We start from the raw sequence: 23,303 nt of genomic DNA on the forward strand, positions 1-23,303 counted from the left end.
CTTCTACTACCTCTGCTAGGACTCTGCATGGTTACCTCAGCCACAGCATAGGGGTGTGTCAGGTGTAGGAACCAAACCCCAGCTAGTAGTGTCACCCTCTGCATGTTGACACTTGGGGCCACGTAGCTCTTTGCTGGGGTCAGGTGTTCCTGAGTGAGCTAGGATGATCAACAGTGACCCTGGCCTCTCCATCCACTAGATGCCAGTAGCATCCCCTCATTATGACAACCACAAATTGCGGAAGAAGTTGCTGCATGTCTTTAGGCAAAATTCCCCAACTGGCTGTTCATTCTAGAGAAAATCATGGGCTTTTCTGAGCCTTGATTTCCTCATCTGTAATATGGGATGAGGATGGAGAGAGCAGTAATGACGGGAGCAGCCACGCAGTGCCTGGTGTGGACAATGGTCCAGTTCACCCCATCACCTGGGAGGTACTGTGCAGTTATGTCAGTTACTCTGCTGAAGATCATTGTGAACGTCTACCGAGGCTATTTCATGAGGCGTCTCCCATGTCCCCTGCAAGGACACCCCACTCTAAGCTGTCATGCACACTGAGGACGTGCCCAGGACCTCCAGAGTTGACCCTCCACCGCTTGTTTGTCATGATGCCGCCTCACTCTTGACTGCCTCTCCCCTCTGCCCCATGACACTGCAGAATGGGTGACCCCTGCTGACCAGCATCCTCTACCCCTTGTTCTACAGGTGATGGAGTACAGGACCACCCAGGGAAGGCACCCATCCAAAGCTGCAGAGCCCGGAAGCAGCATGGTGGAAGGACTGTGGGTTCAGGCAAGAAATCCTCCGGCCTATTAACCTGTGTCACTTGGAGTACGTCAAGTCACCCCTGTGAGCCTGCAACTTCATGTGAACCGTGAGATGAACAAGGTGTGCATTGCAGGACTATTGGGAGAACCAAATGGAATCTGTCTGCGAGATGCCTGGTACAGAGTGGGCCGCCAGACAGCAGCAGCCCTCACCAGGACTCGAACTGGCCCAGAACAATTATTTCTACTGATTCTTAAATTCGGTTGCACAGTGGAATCACCTTGGGAAAGAGAGTGGTTAGAGCACATCCCCAGAGATTGGGTTTAATTGGAATTTGTGTGGCCTGCATATTACGATTTTGTAAAGCTCCCCGAAGATTCACATGCGCAGCCCAGGTTGACTGGCCACAGGAAAACCATTTTATATTTGATCTTTTGTGCTCTGGAGACAAACACTTCAGGGAAAAAGGAATGGAGTGTCCTCCCCACAGCATAGCTGACAATAATGAGTAAATGCACATCTTTGTTTTTGTTTTTTTTTTAAAGATTTTATTTATTTATTCATGACAGACACAGAGAAAGAGAGGCAGAGACACAGGCAGAGGGAGAAGCAGGCTCCATGCAGGGAGCCCGATGTGGGACTCGATCCCGGGTCTCCAGGATCACACCCCAGGCTGAAGGCGGCGCTAAACCACTGGGCCACTGGGGCTGCCCTAAATGCACATTTTTGTAAACTAATTCACACTAGACTGTTGATGGTTAATACATTTTCACTCCAGGTCACGTTTTCACTTGACCTGACGGGCAAAACGTTGTGATGACCACCTTTATGGCTGATGTGGGCACTCTGGCAGGAGACAGGAGGATGATTCTTCAAGACTGCTTCTTGCGTCCAACCCCCTGACCTAACTCTGCTCCTCCTAGGAAGGTGGCCTTCCCCTTTTTGCTGCATCTCCCTTTGCGCCTTAGACAGTGCTATTAAGTTTAAGCAAACAAAAGCCTGACCTGCCCAGTGAAATTTGAATTTCAGATAAGCAACATACTTTTTAGTATACATATGTCCATGCAATATGAGACCTACTTATGCTAAGAAATTATTCATTGTTCATCCAAAATTCAAATTTAAGGGGGCATCCTGTATTTTGTCTGGCAGCACTAGCTTTAGATCTATGCCACAGACGTGGGGGTCAACTACCGAGAAAGTACCAGGGGCAGGAAGGGGCTTGATTGAATAAGCCTGTCCAGTGGTGAGATCCCAGAAGCAGAACTCAAAAGAACTCTTTCTTTGGACTGTTTCTGCACCTGCCAAGTGAGAATCCTCGTGCTGCCTCTAGATTGTTGTCCTTGGGGTTCACCTTGTTGAAAGGCCAGGTGTGCTTGGGGATGGGGGCGGCTCAACACATCAGTGTCTCTGTCCTTCAGCTTTTGCATCTTCTCCCCTCCTAAGGTAAGGACAGATGGTCCCCAGCAGCGGCAGCTTCTCTTACCCCCACCCCCCACAGCTCCCACAAGCATCTGGGACCCTCTCCCCACCCTCCTGTCCCCTGGTGATTCCCCACCAGATCTCCAGATCTCTGCAGCCAGGGGCCAGGACACAATGACTGGTCAGCCCTGAGCCACCCCCACCACACTGGGAGGAATCAGCCCGGGAAGCTCAGGGATTGGGAGCAGGGTGCTTCCCCAGAGGGGACAGAAGTCTCAGTAAATGCCTGCATTTGTTGATTCACCAGCTGCCGTGCTGAATTGGCGAGCTTTTCTCCTCCGGGTTAGGAAATGCCACCTAGAAATGATCCAAAGACAGAGAAGTATAAGGGGACTGTGGGCATAAGACCACCCTGGACCCAGAAATGGGTCATGGAGTTATAGGGAGACAGAAGAGTGGCCCCTGCCTCGGGCTCAGGACACTTTCAAGGTCGTGAGAAGGGAGTCTCATTAGGGCATGGGGAAACAAAAGAAGGGGTGTCTTTTGCAACTGGGAGCAGAGAGAGAAAGACAGAGAGACAGGCAGACAACTCTAGAAGCACCACATCCCATACTGTTAACAGTTTTGGCCTCAACCATCAAGTATGATTTGGAAACCTCATGAGAAGGATCGTCTGATGGACTTACCCCTGGTTTTACCAGGCCAATGCTCTTGGCTCCTTCCTAAGGTTCCAGGAGACCTTTTCCATCATAATTTCTTACTCTTAGGGAACTTCCTTTGGCCACTCTTTAGAGACAAGTGTGGTTGGCTTCCTCGTCATCCCTCCGTCTGAGAATGGCTGTATGTCTCCTTCCTTCCAGCCCGTCTGCAGAGGAAGACAGACCACGAAGAAACCTCAGTTTCTTCCCCTTCCTTCCCTCCCTCCCTCCCCCCTCCCCCAGCGCCCCAGAATGTCACTGTATTTGGAGATGGAGCCTTTCAAGAGGTGATTGAGGTAACACGAGGTCACCATGAGGGGTGAGCAGGACACACGGGGAAGGCCCATCTGCAAGCCAAGGAGAGAGGGCTCCCTCCGGAGCAGCCATACCTCACACTGCCAGCCTCCAGGACTGAGATGACAAGCGAGTGCTGGCACAGCCACCCTGTCTGGTATTCTGGCTCTGGCACGGCTTGGGCACGGTGCTCTCAGCAACCTCTCGTCTGTCTCCGTGTGGTCTGTTAGTGAAGACAACATAAGAGAGTTTGTACCCGTGCTGCCATGCCAGGCTCACGGTGAAACCTGCCTGGGTTGTTGGCAAGGGGAGTCCCAAGTGCCCTCGCTGGGGGTGACCCGGGGAGCTCGCTAGAATCCTGTCCCCAGGAGGGCCCCCCTGGGCAAGGAGGGCTCCTTTGGCCAGGTGGAGAAGGTGCACTTCATTCCAAGGGCCATGGGGGGTCACCCAGCACTGGGATGCAGGTCCCTGGGGGAGCCACACGTGCCATGGGGTGCCGAACAGAATAGGGGACACGTCACCAGTGTCTGCCAGGCCACGTGGGTGGGGTGCAGCCTCTGCAGCAGTCGGGGCTCCTGGACAACTGCGGGCCAGGCGGGAGCCCGGGAGGAGTCCTTACTGGCCCCAGTTGACACCAGCGGCAGAACCCCGTGGCCCTCTGGGGGCCTCCACCTTCCAGCCTGTTGAATGGGGTGATCCTTGGATTCCACGCGAGGTTCCTTTTAAAGAGATGCCTATTTAATCTCACTAATGCCAAGGCATGAGTTATTCTCCTTGTGAAAAAGCCAGCTATGGGCAGGGATGAAGCCCCCCCAGCCCACCCCGGCCCCTGTCAGGGCTGCGTGCACGTTGGCACAATGTGTAGGTGCCTCCGTGGTTCCAGGCACCACACACTCCCCTCTGCAGCCCTCTGCTCGCTGCCCTCACCTCCCGCCTCCCCGTCCACCTTCCAGCCTCCACTCCACTCTCTGGCCTCATCACGGCTTCTCCATGCCGATCGCTCACCGTGGGGTCTGGATCCATCCTGCCCATCTCTTGGATCCAGTCTTCCCCAGCCCCAACAGCTAAGCTCACCTGCCTCATCCTGCCTGGGATCCCTCCTGCAGGGGACAGGGATCAGCCCCTCGGCCTGTCTTGTTGGAGGCCCTGGGATGCTGCTCTGTTCCCTCCTACCAGCAGTGTTCCTGTGTTGCTTTCCTGGACCTGCCATCACACATTACAAAGAACTAGGAAACTTAAAGCAAGAGAAGTTTGCTCTCTCAGTCTGGAGGCCAGAAGTCCAAAATCAAGGTGTAGCCAGGGCCTCGCTCCCCCGGAGGCGCTAAGGGAGGGTCCCTCCTGCTTCCTCTACCTGCTGGGGGGCCCAGGCATCCCTGGCTGTGGCCACCGCCCCTCCAGCGTCCATCTCTGTCTTCATGTGGCCCCTCTCTGTGTCTCCTTTTTTGTGTTACAACATGACACGTGACACCTGCCATGGGATTTAGGGCTCAGGTAGGTAATCCCGAATCATCTCGTCTCAAGATCCTTACTTCTGCAAAGATACATTTCCCAACTAAGGTCACATTCTCTGGTTCTTGGGAGGGGGTTAAGGCTTGGACATATCTTTCGGAGGACATCATTCAACAACCCATGACAGGTGGAAAGAAGCAAGAGGAGTTGCTTTGTTGGAAAGGATATGCACATTACAGATGTTTACAGAGGCTGTGGATTACACTCCTGATTTATCCAGGGGCAATTTTACTGCACACTAGGGCACAGTCCGTCCTCACAACCACCGCAACGGATTGCCAGGTTGCCGTAGGGAAGACAGAGAGGATGGTGAGGCCCCCCAGGCCTGGGATTTCATTCGCCCCCTACTGACACTGGTCCAGGACTGCCAGATCCCTGGCAGGTGGGCGCAGGAGAGCTCCGAGGCAGACTGGGAGTCATCTCCTTCCTTGTCAGCTGCCCTGCCCTGTGGCTCCCAGGCTCCAGGTGGAGTGCCTGCCACCTAGGTAGCAGTGGGGAGCACATAGGTGGGGAGCCCAGGCCCTGGATCCAACACCAGCCCTGGATGAGGAGTCTGAGAGCTGCGGGCAGCTGGGCCCAGACCAAGGCAAGCTGATGCGGGTGCTGAGTGGGGGGACGTGGGATGTAGGGCTCCAGGATCTTGTTCATCCATCAGAGCTGGATAGTGTCAGTTGGCCTGAGCGCATATCCTCCGTATGTGATCTGAGGGCTGAGAGCTGGACACTGGTAGCCGGCCGGGTCCTGCTCTAATGGGGGCTGAGTAGATAGAGGCCGGGGCAGGTGGTAACGGAGGGAAGCCATGTGGTCTGAGGTGGCCAACCCAGGGATGGCTTTGACATCTATCCCTTAGAAGCCAAGTAGCCCCCACCAACCGACCCCCCCCCCCCACACGCTGGGACCCTCAGTGTCCACCCTGAGTAATGCTGATAAAGTCCCTCTCCAAAGCACGTTTTAAAGTATTACACGTGGTACCCTAAGTGGACCCTAAGGAGAGGGTCTGACACACAGATAAGTGGGTCCTTATCAAGGTTACTGCAGCCTGGCTAGGGAAATGGAAGTTGCGGAGAAGAAAGCTCCAGCCCCATAGAAGGGCCACTGGGAGGGATTTCCCGGTCCAGGCGGCAGGTGGTGGCCCTGAGCGTCGCGGGGAGGAGCGGCCTGCGGCGCAACGGCGCCCCCCAGTGGCCGGTGCCCGGACCGGTCTCCGCCCTCCGGCCCGCTGTGTCGGTGGAAAAGCAGCTGGAATCCTAGACCCCAGGAGACCACGACGGACGGGAAGGCTCCTTCCCTTCTGCGACCCGACAGATGCACCCGGAAGTTATCGTGTTTGTAATAGTTATCTTCTTTAAGATTTTATTTATTTATTTATTCCTAAGAGACACAGAGAGAGGCAGAGACATAAGCAGAGGGAGAAGCAGGCTCCCCGCAGGAAGCCGGACGTGGGGTTCGATCCTGGGGACTGGGATCACGCTCTGAGCCAAAGGCAGACGCCCAACCGCTGAGCCACCCAGGCGTCCCTGTAATAGTTACTAAGGTAGTTATTGCATCTCCTGCACCCAGGCACTCATCCTCTTATCAACCCCGCAAGTGGGTACCAGTATGCCTCCCATTCTACAGATGAGCAAAGCACCAGGGAGGTGATTCCACTAATGCCCAGTGGGTGACACTGCATTTCAGATGCTCAGAAAAGCTGGTTTCCTGGAGCAGCACCACACACTTAGAGGAAGAGGAAGCAGATAAAGGGGGTTCAGTCTTTATTGCTGCAGACCCCATACAGGGTGTCTTCCCCCCCCCCCCCAGCCAAAGTCCTTACAGGGGGCCCCAGCCTTGCCTTCCAATGTCACCATCCTGTTGGGAGGGGAATTTGAATATCCCACCAGGCCAGGGCAGCAGAGCTGGGTCCCACCTTCACTGCCCCATGTGGCCTCAACAAGACCACTCCTGAGTGGCCATGGTGGGAGGCCGCGCAGAGCCTGTACCAGTCACTGCTTGCTCTGTGGTTCCATTTCCTCAACTAGAGACACAGGGACGTGCACCCAGCTCTGAAGGGCTGGGCTCTGTTTTGGTAAGAGGGCTTTGAGCTTAGGAAAGGAAACCCTTTACCTGGCTACCCTCTAGGGGGCTGACCCCCACAGGCTGTGGTCAAACATGCCAGGGATACACAGTCCTGGTGGCCTCTGATCCCTACTCCCTCCCCTGGCCTGGTGGTGATGGTGGGGGGTGGTGCTTCCCAGCCACCTGCCGGCTGAGTTTTTTCCCTTATGCACTTGATATCATCTACAGAGCACCCACTCTCTCACGGGCCCTTTGCAGAGTAAGCTTTGCAAGGTTGGCATCTGCTAATATTCCAACATTCATATTTTCTTTTAAACCTTCATTTAGGGATCCCTGGGTGGCACAGCGGTTTGGCGCCTGCCTTTGGCCCAGGGCGTGATCCTGGAGGCCTGGGATCGAGTCCCACGTCGGGCTCCCTGCATGGAGCCTGCTTCTCCCTCTGCCTGTGTCTCTGCCTCTTGCTCTCACTGTGTGCCTATCATAAATAAATAAAAAAAATAATAAATCTGGCTGCCTGCCTTCTTAAAAAAATAAAAAAATAAAAAAAAAATAAACCTTCATTTACTTTGAAATCACAGTCTCAGGGGGCACCTGGGTGGCTCAGTCTGTTCAACGTCTGCCTTCAGCTCAGGTCATGATCCCAGGGTCCTGGGATTGAGCCCCTCATCAGGCTTCCTCTCAGCGGGGAGTCTGCTGCTCCTTCTGCCCTTCCCCTCTGCTCATAAGCTCTCTTTCTTTCAAATAAAAAAATAAATAAAATCTTGAGAAAAGGAAAAAAAAAAAAAAAGAAAATCACAGTTTTGGAAACATGCCTGCATGGCCCATGCTGGACCCTGTGTGAGAGGAATTAGCCCTTCCCAGCAGAAACCCCTGAGATGTCGGGGTGTGTTTGTCGCTGCAGGACAGTCCAGCCTAAGCTAACACAGTGCACAGAAGTTGGCTCCTTCTCAGTGAAAGTACCACTGCCAGATCTTTCACTACTTTCCCCAAATAGTCTCTGCTTCGCCACAGGCACATGACTCCCCTGAAACCAGCCGAGCTTTAAGGAATTCCCGTGGGGCCTACCTGCCCAGACTCACCTTTCTTCCTTCTTGCATTTGGAAGCATTGGCTGTGTCCCCTGTAGATCCTGGGACAGGCAGGGAGATGGAGTGATTAGGAGCTAGAGAAGGGTGCTGGGGTCACAAGCTCTGGCCCAAATCTCAGAACTTGTCCCAGGGGTGGAGGCTGACCCCTGCTGGCCAGAGCCCTTCCGTTGGGTGTGAGTGCTTGGACAAGCCTCTTGGTCACTGGTCACAGCACCAGACCTCCAGTCCCACCACAAGTCTCCTGCCTTTTTGCTGCAAGAGATTCCTGAGCAGGCAGGTCAAAAATGGTCCTCCTGGGAAGGCACACTGGTGCAGCCATTGTGGACAACAGCATGGAGGTTCCTCTGAAAGTTACCCTGTGATCCAGTAATCACACTACTGGGTATCTACTCCCCAAAATACAAAAACACGAATTCAGAGACAGATACGTGCACCTCGTGCTTATAGAAGCTTTATCTACACTAGCCAAGTTATGGAAGCAGCCCGAGTGTCCACTGATTGATGAATGGATAAAGAAGAGGTGGTATAGACATGCGGTGGAATGTTACTCAGCCATCAAAAAGAATGAAATCTTGCCATTTGCAACAATATGGATAGAGCTAGAGAGTATTATGCAAAGTGAAATAAGTCAGAGAAAGACAAATACCATAGGATCTCACTCATAGGTGGAACTTAAACAAAACATATGAGGAAAGGGAAAAAGAGAGACAAAGAAATAGACTCAACTACAGAGAACACATTGATGGTAAAGGGGAGGTGGAGGGAATGGGGAAATAGGTGATGGGGATGGAGGGCACCTGTTGTGATAAGCACCGGGTACGATGTGTGATGATGTATGGAGGTGTTGTATCTCTTTATGGTACACCTAAAACTAATATTATACTGTATGTTAACTATATGGGAATTAAAAACTTAATTTAAAAAAACCCCAGTGGGTTAAAAAGAGGAAAAAGAAAGTGGTCCTTCTGCACAGGTTCCCAGAGCTCCCCTTTGGGGAAGGAACAGAGAATTACCTCTAGAGCCCTTAGGGGACCCAGTCCTTGGGTTCTCTGCCACCTGCCCCAGGGGGAGGGTCACACTGGAATGTTAAAGCCCCCTAAATATCATTTTTCTAGTTGTGTTTTCATTTATTTTTGATGAATATAGAATGAGAGGAAGACTTATTTCTTGGAAGTAAGTTGTCATCTAACAACTTTAAGAATTTGAAATTGCTTCTTTTTTCCTTCTGATTATGAAGGGCATTTTTGCTCTACGATTTTTTAAAATTTATTTATTTATTTATTTATTTATTTATTTATTTATGATAGTCACACAGAGAGAGAGAGAGAGAGAGAGAGGCAGAGACACAGGCAGAGGGAGAAGCAGGCTCCATGCACCGGGAGCCCGATGTGGGATTCAATCCCGGGTCTCCAGGATCGCGCCCTGGGCCAAAGGCAGGCGCCAAACCGCTGCGTCACCCAGGGATCCCTGCTCTATGATTTTTTTTTAAATATTTTATTTATTCATGATAGACATAGGGGGAGAGAGAGGCAGAGACACAGGCAGAAGGAGAAGCAGGCTCCATGCAGGGAGCCTGATGTGGGACTTGATCCCGGGACTCCAGGATCGCGCCCTGGGCCCAAGGCAGCGCTAAACCGCTGAGCCACTTGGGCTGCCCGATAAATTTTATTTGTATGTTGAAATTGCCTTTTTCTACCTTCGAGTTCCTGCTTTTAAAGTCTGGTTCTTATTTGAAAATGAAGCAAGTTGTGAACAAGTATTGATAATCCAAGATAATACAACCAATCTCTTACTCTGTTAAAACAATCCGGGTTCAAGGCAGTATTTTAGGAACACAACCATGGAACACATGGAGGGGAGGATCTCTCCAAAGCTTTTATTTTTTATTTTTTAATTTTATTTATTTTATTTAAAGATTTTATTTACTCATGAGAGAGACAGAGAGAGAGAGAGAGGCAGAGACACAGGCAGAGGGAGAAGCAGGCTCCATGCAGGGAACCTGATGTGTGACTCGATCCCAGGACTCCAGGATCACGCCCTGGGCTGGAGATGGAGCTAAACTGCTGAGCCACCCAGGCTGCCCTCTCCAAGGCTTTATTTTCAAAACAATAGTTTGAATCAATACTGTTGATTTCTGTAGCACATGTAATCTTTCAAAGCTTTGCACAGTTATTTAAGGTTTGAAATTAAGACTCATATTTTTCTGCATACATCTTTCTATCCATGGGTTTCATCCTGTATCAGCCTTTCTCCACCACATACTGTTTTCCCATACCAAAAGATATAGCTTGTTGCATTTTCTTTCAACTGAGGTTTATGTTCAAAAAATCTATTTTATATATGTAATAATGCGAAAACCATTCCCTTATTTGGGACATTTTTGTAATATAATATGAAGTGTTCTTTTTTAACTCATTAATAGGCGGGGGTAAGGATAAAAAATTGTACATATATGATTATTTTAATGTGAAAATTCAAAGGGGAAAAATGTAACAGAATTAGCAAAAATTAACTTGTGGTGGTGGGGTGGGGAAGCTTGGGTGATGCAATTAGTTAAGCATCCAACTCTTGGTTTCAGCTCACGTTGTGGGTCGGGGGCCCTGGGATGGAGCCCATCATGCAGCTCCATGCTGAGCACAAAATCTACTTGGGACTCTCTCTTTCTCTCCCTCTGCCCCCCCCCCAAATATGGGTTTGTGCTCTCTCTCGAAAATAAATAATCTTTTGGGGTGCCTGGGTGGCTCAGTGGTTGAGTGTCTGCCTTTGGCTCAGGTTGTGATCCTGGGGTCCTGGGATTGAGTCCTGCATCAAGTTTCCCGCAGGGAGTCTGCTTCTCCCTCTGCCTATGTCTCTACCTCTCTCTGTGTGTTTCTCATGAATAAATAAATAAAATCTTTTAAAAAATAAAATAAAATAGGGATACCTGGGTGACTCAGCAGTTGAGGAGCTGCCTTTGGCTCAGGGTGTGATCCCAGGGTCCTGGGATTGAGTCCCATGTCAGGCTCCCTGTGGAGCGCCTGCTTCTCCCTCTGCCTATACCTCTGCCTCTCTCTGTGTCTCTCGTGAATAAATAAATAAAATCTTTAAAAAACATTAAAACATATTTTTAAAAATAAATATACCTAATCTTTAAACAAAAATTAATTGGTGGCCGGAGTAGTGGGAAAGTGGATTTATTTGCTTGCTTCCTTGCTTGCTTGCTTTGCCCATTTTCCTACATCTCAAATATTTTGTGATTTTATTTGCTGATGGGAAAAAAAAAACCACCTAAAAACGAAAAGATCTTTAACCAACAAAATATACAAAGTCTATTTAACTTCACCTTCTGAAAAAAAAATGTTTTAGAGTCTTTTCCTGTGCTCCTATGAGTTACTTAAGTTCACTACCAAACATGGACTACTCAGAAAGAAATATAAAAGAGGACATTTAAAAATTAATGTAATTCCAAAATCTAGATCTAGTCCCTGTGGAGATCTTGGTGTGCTTTACATGCTTTTTAAAAGCATAATTATTTAATGTAATTGGAATTCGAGAATAGGTAGGCTCCCCCCCGCCCCTCCCAGAACATCAGGAGCATTTTTCATGACCTTACTTTGGCCTCAAGCATGATTTTTGGCGGCTGCTGGAGTGCTCGGGGTGCACGTGCGGACGATGCTCAGCCAACACCAGCAAGTCCTGGAGGTGAGGCTCAAGGTCACGGGCCGACACCCCGTTCTGCACACTGCCCGCCCCATAGGTGACCTCTGCACTCAAGCCTTTGGCCCATCTCTTCGCCTCTGTTAGGATGCACGCATTGCTTATCCATTTCAGTAAGTTCTTTATAAGCCGGACACATAACTCCCTTAATTATAATATTTGTGACCGACTGTTCCCGGCTTTTAATATCATCACCACTTTGGGCATATGCACGAGTTTGCATTTTCACGTAGTAAAATACATTGGTCTTGCCTTCGTGATTTCCTCCATGGCTCTCGTGCGGAGGCTGCACCTGGACGCCCACCTGCACGCCCCACCTGGAACTCCGAGCCTCTCTTCGGGGGCGGTGAGCAGAGGTTGGCCGGGACGTCGCCGGCCCCGCCCCCTACGCCCCCCGCCTCCCGGCGCGCATGCGTCCCGGCTGGCGCGGCGCCGGCTGGACCCTCCCGCGAGCCGTCCTTACCCGGCCTGCCCCGCGCCGCCGCCCCCGGAAGTGGCCTCGCCGCCGCAGGAGCGGTGCGTGAGCGCGGAGCTCGGGAGGGCGGCGGCGGCGGCGGAGCCCGTGGGCCGGGAGCCGCCATGGCCGGGAGTCAGGACATGTTCGACGCCATCGTGATGGCGGACGAGAGGTGGGTGGCGGGGCCCGGCGGGCGTCCGGCCCCTCGGCTGCGGGGGCAGCGCGGCCCGGTGAGTGGGGTGGGGGCCTCTGCGCGGCCTCATGCCTGCCCTGCCCCGGGGACGCCGCGGGCTTGGGTGGGACGGGCCTCGCCCCTCGCGGTGGGACGGCCGGGCCTCCGCCTGCCCCCGCAGCCCCCGCCCCCGCCGCCGCCGGGCGCCCTGGGCGGTGACGGTGCGGACCCGCCAGCTGCGTCGTGGCCATCCTCAGGGCCCGGCCCCCGGAGGCATCGGCCGACGTCGGTCGGGACCGAGCGAGCGCGTAACCCTCAGCCGCTGACGCTGGTGTAGGGCTTGGTGTGAAGCCCTCGCTGCGCTGTGTCGGATCCCGGTGAACTGTCTCAGCCCCTCTTTGCGACTCACACCTTCTCGTTCACCCCGTTTTACAGACGAGGGGCAAGGTCGCCCCCCGGGGTGGTGCAGCCGGTAGGTGGAAGCATATGCCGCCCCACGGGGCCCCAGCAAACTGGTCTACTTGCGCCCCCTCCACCGTGGCGCCCTCCCGGATTCCAGGCAGCACCGCCTGCGGTGCGCTGTCAGCCGGCGGCGCTGCTCCCTTCCAGTGTGCCCTAGCAGTGGAAAGCCCGGGTGTATGGCAGAGTGTCGTGAAGCGGTTGACATAGAACCGTGGCTCGCTAGCCTCCTCGCTGCGGACTAGACGCACCCAGGAGGTTTCAAAAAGCAGACTCCGCGGCCTTCCTCCTCCAGACTTACTGAGTAGTAGGGGGCGAGGCCCTTGAATTTGGGTCTCCAAAACTTTCCTCTGTGTTTCTGGTCTCTTACCAGGTTTGGGATCCATCACCCCCCCCCCCCCCCCCACACACACACACACACACTTCGCTGTAGGTTGTAGGAGAGGCAGATTCGGCTTCAGCAGGTGGGGTGACCTGCCCGCGGAGGCGCGGTAGAGCTGGAATTGTGACCTGCGTTTTTCGGACTGAAATTCAACACCTTCTACTGCACTGTGTCTCGTCTTGCTGAGTCTGGGTGATGGGGGAGAGAAAATTTTATTTTCCGGGATAGACACTCTTTGTCCTGTTCCTTTGATCAAGTTTGCTTCTCCGTCACAGGTTTCATGGGGAAGGATATCAGGAAGGGTATGAAGAAGGCAACAGTTTGGGTATAATTGAAGGAAGACAGTATGGCACGTTACATGGAGCCAAAATTGGATCGGAGGTAAGGGGGGGGGCGGGGAGATGCCCCACCCCGATTTTTAAAAGTGAATCCTTTTCACTTATAGTTTATGATTTGCTGTGCTGATCAGTATGGTAGAGCCAGAACTGCAGGCCTCTTTAAAAAGCAGTGGAGGGGATCCCTGGGTGGCTCAGCATTTTAGCACCTGCCTTTGGCCCAGGGCGTGATCCTGGAGTCCCGGGATTGAGTCCCACATCGGGCTCCCTGCGTGGAGCCTGCTTCTCCCTCTGCCTGTATTTTTGCCTCTCTCTCTCTCTCTATGTCTATCATGAATGGATAAATAAAATTTAAAAAATAAAAAAAGTAAACAGCAGTGGACTAAAGAATGCTGATGGAGCAGAGTTCCTCGTCCAGGCCAACAGAGCATGTTGCTGTGCAAGCACACCTGGCCAAGTGTGCACCACAGATACCATGATTTTTCCAGATAGAAGGTCTGTGGCACCCCCGTGTCAGGCAGGCCTGTCAGCATCATTTTTCTAGCAGCATTGGTCATTTCTTGTCTCTGTGTCACACTTTGGTAATTTTTGCATTGTTTCAAACCTTTCCATTATTATATTCATTTCGGTGATCTGTAGTTAGTGACTAAGACTCGCTGAGAGCTCAGATGATGGCTAGCATTTTTTTAGCAATAAAGTTTTTTTTATTTTTTTAGGATTTGATTTATTCATGAGGGAGAGAGAGAGAGAGGTAGAGACACAGGCAGAGGGAGAAGCAGGCTCCCTGCAGGGAGCCCGACGCAGGACTCGATCCCAGGACCCTGGGATCACACCCTGAACTGAAGGGAGACACTCAACCGCTGAGCCACCAGGCATCCCAGCAATAAAGCATTTTTTATCTAAGGTTATGTAGATTATTTTGTTTAGACTTGTTATTTTTTTATTTTGTTCATTTTTTAAAAGACTTTATGAGAGAGAAAGTGCACACCTGTGTGCACCAGCAGAGGGAGAGGGAAGGAGAGGGAGAAGCAGACTCCCTGCTGAGCAGGGAGCCCAACGTGGGACTCAATCCCAGGACTCTGGGATTGTAGCCTGAGCCGAAGGCAGATGCTTCACTGACTGAGCCACCCAGGCGCCCCTGTACGTTGTTTTGTAGACATACTGCACCTGTGATAGAGTACACTGTGGTATAAACAAAACTTTCACATGTGCTGGGAAATCAAATAGTTCATCTGGTGCGGTGGTCTGGAACCGAACCCGCATCTCTGAGGTGTGCCTGTGTAAAGCGAATGAAGTATAGTCTAGGGAATGACAGAAGCCATCCTCGGCCACCTCCCCTTACCCTGGATATCGTGGTGCTGCCCTGGGTCTTCAGCCACCTGAATCCTGACCCTGTGTCACATGAAAATGTTGCATTTCCGTTCCCGTTGAAATCCTCTGAAATCCACAGTTGTCTTCTCTCCTGTCCTTCTCCCTCAATTGGCCCTAGCTGTGGATACTGGGTTTACCTGGCAGAGCTTGTGGCAGACATGACTGTGGTAGATGTCTGCTGCAGCAGAGCGCGTCACGGCAAACTGTGGGGGTCTCAGACAACAAGCTTATTATCTCACACACATCCTGAGGAGCAAGAGTCCAGGAGCAGCTGGATTGCGTGCTTGTGGCTCTGGGCTGGAGTCAGGCCCGCAACTATATGAGGGCACTGCTGGGGCTGCTCGAGCAGCTTTAAGACAGCAAGGTGGGAGTGACATCCGCTAGGCCTACATTCAGAAGCCATTCGCTGCCTTTTCCTCCGTGTTCTACTGGCCACACAGGCCACTCTGCTACAGTTAGAGGAGACCACACAGGACGTGTACACCCAGGGGTGGGGGCCAGTGGGACCTTCTGGGAGGCCGCCACCCCACCTGTGGTTCGGCCACCTAATGTCCGTGGTCTGATGCCCATCAAGTGCTTCCAGAACCGCAGCATGAGAAGCACTGCTGACCTTCGTACCCACCTTTAGTTTTGAGAGCTTGACAATTAGAGTAGCTCCTCGCTTAATTTCACTCTTCACTGTTCTGTAAATCCACAGATTGGGTGCTATCAGGGCTTTGCTTTCGCTTGGAGGTGCCTCCTGCACACATGTACCACTGAGAAAGACAGGTAAGGTTGAAGACTTCTTTCCTTTTTAGTGTGTGGAGCACAAGTGTGGCTCCATAGCTTATTCTGACTTTGGGCAGTTGTGCCTCAGTTTCCTCATCTGCTACATGGAGAAAATAGACCAAACTGGAATGTTTTTATGTTTATAGGAAGTCGTGAAAAGGGAGCGCAGAGCTCATTTTTGGTGTTTGGTGAACACGGTTGTTACTACTTGTCGAGAATCTTGGAGCTCTCTGCCTTTTCCCTGCAGGCGTCACAGCACCAGGTGGATTTTAGACCCCCTGCCAGTAAAATAATGTTGACGTGGATTATATCTTCCCATTCATCTTTCCCCACGGCTTCTAATAAACGCAGCATTGTAGTCTTGCTATGGCTAAGGTCAGAAATGGTGATTCTTTTGTCACTGGTTTTTTACTGCAGCAGCCGACTAGATCTAGTGATATGAGGCAGTGAGCGTGTTTAACACGTGTCTGGTACTTGCACGTGCCGGGTAAAGGCTAGCTATTTTTGGATTGTTTGTAGTTTTTAAGCTGTTCTCGCTATGTGCTACCTGCTGAAACCCCTGTGACCCTGTTGCACATCTGTCTTCATTCTTAACCCGGAAACGAACCCAGAAGCAAAGGCACATGTGGCCTGGCCGTCCTGCCGCTCCTGGGAGCCCAGAATCCGCTTTGGTTGGTGCTCTGCTTTGTCTTGATGTCTTTTGGCTTTGCCTGGCCTGAGAGGGGCTTGGGGAGAGTGGATGACAGCAGGGAAGGTGTCCCTGCCCTGTTCTAGTGACTCATCGTCTTATTTGAAATATTTTGACTTTCTAGAATTTGGGTACCTCATATCTGAATGTGAGCACAAGGGTGCTTATCACTGATGGTGGGTGATGCTGAGATTACCTACCCTGCCTCCGTCGAGTCCCTGGGACGCTCCATTGGCACAAGTAGCTGGCAGTGGACCAGATGTGTCCATGAGCCAAGGGGCGCCCGGGGTGGGGATGGTCCTCTGAGGACTGTGAGAACCCTTGGGAATAGCTTTTGGCAACTTGGGGTGCCACTGGGTGGCAGTCAACGCTGAGCTTGGCTCTCCCCTCTGGTCCCCTCCCAGGAGAGGATGATCAGAAGATGAGCAGAGGACGATCAGAGGCTGTTCTTGGCGCTCCCCCTCAGCCTCCCCCTTCTCCACTACTCCGACACATGCCGGCTCCTGCAGGAGAGCCGTACTGTGCATGGAGGGTCTCACACCAGCCCTGAGCAGGGGCTCCCTGATTTCCTAAAGCTGTTACCCAGTCTGTCCCAGAGGAGGACCCGTGCGGGTTGGCCCGGGCTGGTGGAAGCCTGCTAGCACGCCTCGCTGCCGCCCCCACTCAGCACCCTCTGAGGGGCTCCTGGAAACACACCCTGAAAGCCCTTCTCCTAGAGCTGTGTGGCACAGTTTTTTGCATTATAATATTTATGTCAGTCCAATTTTTAAATAATGGTAGAAGGCTGATAGAGGATCTTCTGCTTCTTTATGTTCCCAAGTAAAGTGTTAAAAGAGAAAAGCCCTGGTATCTGTGCCATCATTCCGTAAAATAAGGGGCTTTTACTGCCAGAGAAACCACGGAAGGCACTATCTCAGACTAAAGGGTGGTGCTCTACGTTGACGACTGTGTCTTTCTGATGGACTCTGAGGTGGCCCCCCACCCTTCCCTCTGCCCCCAGCAGCCTGGTGGAGCCTCGTGCGGACCAGCGTCTGGCCAGCATCTGGAGCTCTGGCGCCATCCGTGTTGTTGGATCGGCTGTGGGCAGGTCACACCCTCCTGACGGGCACTGACTTTGACGGTGTGTGGGGCCGGGTGTGTTCTGAGTAGCTTCACGGACCAGAGAAGAATAAGTTGCTACTTGAGTGTATTCTCACCCTGCTGGAATACAGCCGGTTCCCACGTGTTGGCATCTACCTTCCATCGCCCTGGAAACTGAGTGCTTGGTGGCTGTAATTTACTTGCTTTTGACCTTTTATAGTTTTGTATTATCTCAGAGCAGTAGCCGTCATAGTTCTTGTAAAGTGACTTGTCGTCGGCAGACTTGCTCGTGTACCTAAAAACAATTATGCCCAGGTACTTAGGAGAGGTCGGTTGCTTTTGATTCATCCTGAGGATAAGTTCTGTAGAAGTCCCACTAATCAAATTGTAGTATACTTCTGACACTCCAGTGATCCCGTGTGGTCTGGGGGAGGGTGTGCGTCGGGATCACTACGAATTTCCCAGATGTGCACATCTGCACTGTCTCGCCCACCCCCCTGGTATGAGCCTCAGCCTCCAGGGTCCATTGGAAGCAAGGAGACAGAAGACTTGCTGAGCACCTACTCTGTGCTAGGTTTTGGGCTTTACAGAGGTTACTTCTTCTAAAAGCCACGAGGTGGCTGTTGAGTCTGCATGTTATAGACAAGTTAAACAACTGAGTGCCTGGGAATCACCTCGCCTCCCAGCAAAGCTTTGCCTTCCTAGGAGAGGGAACTGGATGCAGATGCCAGACACCAGTTCCTGCCCTTTGGAGGGACAGGCTTGCTAGTGTACCTGCCGCTGAACTCCCCAAGGCTGTGAGCGTGACGTTTCTGGGTTCTGGCAAACTCCAGGCCCAGCGCAGGCTGGATCATGCCCCAGCACTCTCCTCCTGTCTGGTTTGGTCTGTTCCCACGTCTGAGACTTAGGCAGACTTGTGGGTTGCTTCAGTCGCTTGCTCTCTGGCTGGAATACAGGTATATCCGTAAGCCTGATAGCACCCGAATGTTGAGCATGGGGTGTGGGCGAGAGCGTGTTGCTAGGTAGATAAATATTATTGAGTGAAATGAGAAAGTTACTCATCCAGCTTCTGAACGCAGACTGCTTAGCATGCCCACTGCTTCCAAGTTATTGATCAGCGTAGTTGTACGTAAGAGGAGCCCACTGCGACTGAGGACTAAAAGTGTTTATTTCTGTGCTTTACAGCAAAAAGATGAAGGCCTTAGAATCGTTGATTGAAATGATTCAGAAGTTCCCTTACGATGACCCTACTTATGATAAACTTCACGAGGACTTAGACAAAATTAGAGGGAAATTTAAACAGGTTTGTTCATTGTACGTTTCTCTTTGATAGGAGTGCCGTTTTTTCAGAGGTAAGCGCGTGCAGCCCCGAGGGCTCACGTCGCTTGTGGTCCACAGAAGTACATCATTGTGTCTCTGTGTGAGAAAACGGAAGACGGTATAGAGAATGAACACTTGTTAGAACTTCTTCAGGGGTTGGCGGCAGGTAGAAAGAAGGTTTGTTGTACGTTATGAGTAGAAATACACAAGAGTTAAAAAAAAATACATCTTTTTTCTTTTGTGTTTGCAGCTTTGTTCATTACTAAATGTTCAGCCGGACTTTAAAATTAGCGCAGAAGGTTCTGGACTTTCATTTTGAGGATGACAGATGAACAAAGACGAAACATCAAGGAACAGATGTCTGTATGTTAAGTGTTTAAAAATGTGATTCAAGGCAAAACAATGATGGGGTATTCATTGTTCTGTGGGGAGGGTTCCAGTGTGGCCGGTGAAAGGGCTTGCATCTCCCTGGGGGCTGCCTGTACAACGGTCCCTCCACACAGGCCTGGCCTTTGTTGGGCCCTCTGCTCTGCAGTCTGAGTGCGTCCTGCTGGAGCCCTCGTGAGGCCGCTCACTCCCGGTCCAGAGTCGCTGGTCTGGTGGCCCTCTCCAGCTGGGCCCGCCTGGCTCATTCCTGACTGGGGGTGGCTCTGGATAGGATCACCCTGCCCCCGAGCCTGGACTCAGCACTTTGAGGAATGGTTTTTTGAAAACTGAGAGTACCACGGTTGACTTGATGTGACTTGACAGGCAGATGTGCCGGGACTGATACTCACTCACCCTTAGGACGTGCCAGCGCTGGGTGGTGGGCTTCCCCTGTTCTGTTTAATCCCTCTAGTGTTCCCACTTTACAGATGAGGAAACCCACGGGGACCGCCTGGTCCAGGGGCACCGGCAGCAGAGCAAGGACTCGTCTCCTGCGCCCGCCTGTCACCGCTGTCTCGTGCTGCCTCCTCTGAAATGTGCAGTCACCGCCATGGAGTTGCCACTGCTCTCAGCTCAGAGCGCACGGGCCCCCGCTGTGCTCTCGGAGCCGTGGGGAGCCCACTGCGGCCAGTGGACGTGGGTATCTGGCTGAGAGGGGGTTCAGAGGGAGCCAGGACATGCTCCTCACACTGTCTCCAGATGGGCGTGGGGGCTTTGCAGCGTTAAAAATGGTTAAGGGAGCAAATATTTTAGGCTAAAGGCTAAATGTTGGGCTGCTGTTCTACATGCAGAGAGTTTCAGAGCCTTGTGTTGAGGACACCGCATTCTTCCTATAACATGAGTTCTCTTGTGTTCTGGCCGCACTGAGCAGGCCCCTGTCTCCATGGGGAGGTGCGGATTGGTGGGGCAGGGGCTTCTCCTGGTTGTCCGGCATCCCTCTGCCCACCGCCCCCCCCCCCCCCCCCCCCCGCACGGCCGGCAGGTCCGAGGCCATGTCTCTGAGAGTCACACATGAGACGACTCAAGGGGTAACTGTTCAAAACTGTTCTAGTTTTGAAAATCATTGTGGAACGTCTTAGCGATTGCTGCTGTGCTGAGCCATCCTGTGGTCCTGAGAGGCGGCTGGGGGCCCCGCCGGAGCCGGGCGGGGTGTTTGCTTCCCTCTCATCTGGTTGCCCTGGCTGGTGCACTGAGGAATGATGTGGCTTCAGCTGGTGTAGGACGAGATGTGGGCTTCATCCCTGCGCACGGTCCTCGTCCTGGCCCCACGCTCTCCGGGAGCTTGTGCACCTGCCTCCCAGGTGGATCTTGTGGCCGCGGAGACCAGCAGGCAGTGCCTGGTGGGACAGATGGGGTGGGGGTGGGGGTGGGGCTCCCATTGCTGTTTTCCTTGGTGGATTGTTATGTTTTTTAAGTTCTCTGTTCTGGTAATGTATTGCTTTTACAAGTGGGGAGAAAAATAAATGGCACGTTTTATTTTATTTATCTTTTTATTTTTTAAAGATTTTATTTATTCATGAGAGACACACACAGAGAGAGGCAGGCAGAGGGAGAAGCAGGCTCCATGCAGAGAGCCCAACGTGGGACTTGAATCCGGGGTCTCCAGGATCAGGCCCTGGATTGAAGGCAGCGCTAAACTGCTGAGTCACCCGGGCTGCCCTAAATGGCACATTTTAAAGCAGAAGGCTGTTTGGGACCACTTCTAACGTGACATCTAGCACATTCATTCCTTACTCCAAGGTACATGGGATATAGGTCCAAGGGCAGTCCTGCGTTGAGTGGGCCAGGGTGCTGCTTCCTGTTGCATTTCTGTCCATGCATCTTGTTAAAATGTGTTGTGGACATAATTCCTGCGGAGAGTGGTGCCCTGAGATGTTCAGGGAGGGTCAGTTCCTGCAGACCCTGCCTGGCCACCTGTTGGCAGTTGTTACTAACCCCTCTTGCCCAGAGCCCCCTCCTTCCCTGTCCCCCATGGTCTCAGCCTTTCCTGTTCTGCATGTTCGTGTGAGCCACAGGCGGCCACCGCCGCTTTACTCTCCATCATATGAGGTGGAGCTACCTCACTGATCTCTGTCAGGGGCCCTGGACGCTGGGCTTGACCTGTGCCTACCTAGTCTCAGTTTCCAGGAACACTTAGTCCCCTCTGACAGACCCTGATTGCGGCACAAACAGGCCACCTTAACCCTTACTTTGCTCTGTCCCAGGTGACACCATCTGCGGTGATGGGCTCAGGCATGCGCATGGCTCCTCCTGGCTGGAGACATGGTAGTGGAAGGTTCTGGGGGCCTCTGGGAAAGGTTTTACAACTCTAATGAGAGACCATATCTATTTTGGAATTCCTTGTTCCATGGAAGTGACACCTGGATTACTACAGGCAACTGTACCGCCTTTGGGTGAAGCCACACCTGGTCACATAGAGCAGAGGGCAGGACAGAACCTGGCCCTGGGACATCGAGCAGCTCACAGCCAGCCCCTGCGCTGCTTTGCTTTGGGCTTCATGTTAAATGAGCTGATGAAGGTCCTACTGTTCATGGCTGTTTGGGGTGGGTGTCCATTGTTCCCAGGTGGGGTATCCTTGCTCTCCCCCATCCTCTCCGGTCCTGTCCTGTGCATCTCGTTCTCCTGGATGTTGACCTTTGTCCGGATTGGCCTTGAGTTTGGGAGCTCTCCGGCTTGGGTGTTGTTCCTTTCTGATGGAACAGAAACATTTCCCAAGGCTTTGGCCTGCTCCCTCCTTCCTGTTGGAAACTCCCAGCATATTTTGTGCCACTGCTGATGCACCTGGCTCACCGTTACACACCACAGACTGAGGCTCACCACAGACAAGTACTGTCCCCCATCCTGGAGGACAAAGCCCGAGGTCCAGGCACAGGCCGGGTGGGGGGGGGGGTCCTCCTGAGGCCTCTGTGTATGTGGATGGCCGTGCTCTCCCTGGGTCCTCCTAGGTTGTCCCATGTGTGTCTGTGTCCTGGTGTCCTCCTCCTGTAGGGACCCTGGTTGTATAGGATCAGGGCCACCCCAGTGACCTGATGTTACCTCCATCTCTAAAGACCGCATCTCCGGGGGTGCCAGGGTGGCTCAGTCACGGAACTCAGATCATGATCCCGGGATCCTTCCTGCTCAGTGGGGAGCCTACTGCTCCCTTTCCCCCTTTCCCTCTGCCTCTCCCCTGCTCATTCTCTCTCAAATAAATAAAATCTAAAAAAAAAAAAAAAAAAAAAAAAAAAAAGACCGTATTTCCAGGTTCAGCCACACTCTGAGGTGCTGGCATCAGGGTTTCAACATTGGAATTTGGGGACACAATTCAGCCTGTAGCCGCCACCCAGAACTGGGAAGAATGTTGACTTAGGACTTGGGAGAGGAGAAGACCTTCCACCTGGAGCTGCTTCATTGAATTCTGGAATGTGAGTCATTGGAACTAAGGGCAATGCCTGTGTACAGGCCAGACTGTCCCAAGACAGGGCATTTTACTTTATATTTCGTATTCACCTCGCTTTTTTTCCATGCAGACTGAGAAAAGAATTTGGAGGCACTGGGGAGCCTGTAAGTGGGGTGGGGGTGTTCAGAGTAAGGGAATGGGAAAGTGGAAAGCTTCCTGGAGGAGGTGCCTTTCACCCTCCTGCTTTGTGAGCTTTCATTTGACCTCAACACCACAGTTTCCCACCCTACCTGAGAATAGCATGTAATTTGGAGAGATCGAAAACTGTAATTACCCCGTGAGGTCATCCTAATTCCTTCAGTGATCCCAGTCCTGAATGAATGAACTGGGGAGCTGGTCTTTGACTCAGGAAGCCAAATTCACTAAGCAGGGATGGTTGACCAGAGACAGGTGGGTGCGGTGTCCAGTTCCTACAGGACACGAGTCCTACAGTTGAGGGCCCTGCCATAGAGGGTTTGGTGGCTGGTCCAAGTGACTAAGTGGCTCAGCAGGGGCTTTGCAGATTCATAGTGTGAGAAGAAAGTCACTCCTAACTTCAGGGACTTCTCTTTTCTTCATGGTTGATTTAAACCTCCCCTGGCATCACAGCCCTTGCTGGTCTGTCCCTCGGGGGCCCCTGTGGTGACAGCGCTTTGGCCACATCTCTCTGGGGCCTGAAGCAGATCAGCTGGGCTTTGGGTGGCGGGGCTAGAGGTTCTGTCTCGGGCGATACCCAAGTATTACCCTGTTTCTGCTGCTCAAGAGTGATGTGCTGTAGACAGCAGGCGCCCTGGAAATGCTCCCAAAGTCTTAGTGACTGCTTGGCTCCATCCTTTCTGCAAGGATTCACTGAGCAGCTACTGTTTGCAGTGGGGGAGTGCCCCTGAAATGGCGAGGTGTG

General features: G+C 52.2%; 1 protein-coding gene and 1 long non-coding RNA gene across 5 annotated transcripts; one reads left to right on the plus strand and one right to left on the minus strand.

Annotated features, from left to right (window-relative positions):
• Window positions 1–1,357: 1,357 nt before the first annotated feature.
• On the minus strand, window positions 1,358–11,769 carry LOC102157232. Of its 3 annotated transcripts, XR_005373560.1 has the most exons (5): window positions 11,423–11,769; window positions 7,823–7,871; window positions 3,275–3,402; window positions 2,874–3,052; window positions 1,358–2,544 (listed from the first exon to the last, which is right to left on the minus strand). It is a non-coding gene; the product is annotated as an uncharacterized LOC102157232 (long non-coding RNA). The 3 variants fall into 3 exon arrangements; XR_005373559.1 differs by lacking the exon at window positions 7,823–7,871 and having other exon boundaries at window positions 11,423–11,767; XR_005373561.1 differs by lacking the exons at window positions 7,823–7,871; window positions 11,423–11,769 and adding an exon at window positions 3,701–3,975.
• A 236-nt stretch (window positions 11,770–12,005) lies between these two features.
• LTO1 (LTO1 maturation factor of ABCE1) lies at window positions 12,006–20,469 on the plus strand. Of its 2 annotated transcripts, XM_038563654.1 has the most exons (6): window positions 12,006–12,155; window positions 13,272–13,377; window positions 15,400–15,470; window positions 18,424–18,541; window positions 18,809–18,921; window positions 19,413–20,469. In XM_038563654.1, exons 1-5 carry the CDS (start codon window positions 12,106–12,108, stop codon window positions 18,875–18,877), a joined length of 414 nt encoding a protein of 137 aa, XP_038419582.1. In that variant the 5' UTR covers window positions 12,006–12,105; the 3' UTR covers window positions 18,878–18,921; window positions 19,413–20,469. The 2 variants fall into 2 exon arrangements, with proteins under 2 accessions (XP_038419582.1, XP_038419583.1); XM_038563655.1 differs by lacking the exons at window positions 18,809–18,921; window positions 19,413–20,469 and adding an exon at window positions 17,159–17,278 and having other exon boundaries at window positions 18,424–18,544.
• Window positions 20,470–23,303: the final 2,834 nt, after the last annotated feature.

This window comes from Canis lupus, chromosome 18 (assembly GCF_011100685.1).
Source record: "Canis lupus familiaris isolate Mischka breed German Shepherd chromosome 18, alternate assembly UU_Cfam_GSD_1.0, whole genome shotgun sequence".
Classification (NCBI taxonomy): Eukaryota; Metazoa; Chordata; class Mammalia; order Carnivora; family Canidae; genus Canis; species Canis lupus.

Bases quoted from the DNA above. Each gene is read 5' to 3' on its own strand.
- LTO1 (XM_038563654.1), top strand. From the start codon at position 12,106: ATGGCCGGGAGTCAGGACATGTTCGACGCCATCGTGATGGCGGACGAG. The intron at 15,471-18,423 runs GTAAGGTTGAAG...TGTGCTTTACAG, and splicing joins TGTACCACTGAGAAAGACAG to CAAAAAGATGAAGGCCTTAG. The intron at 18,542-18,808 runs GTTTGTTCATTG...TTGTGTTTGCAG, and splicing joins TTAGAGGGAAATTTAAACAG to CTTTGTTCATTACTAAATGT.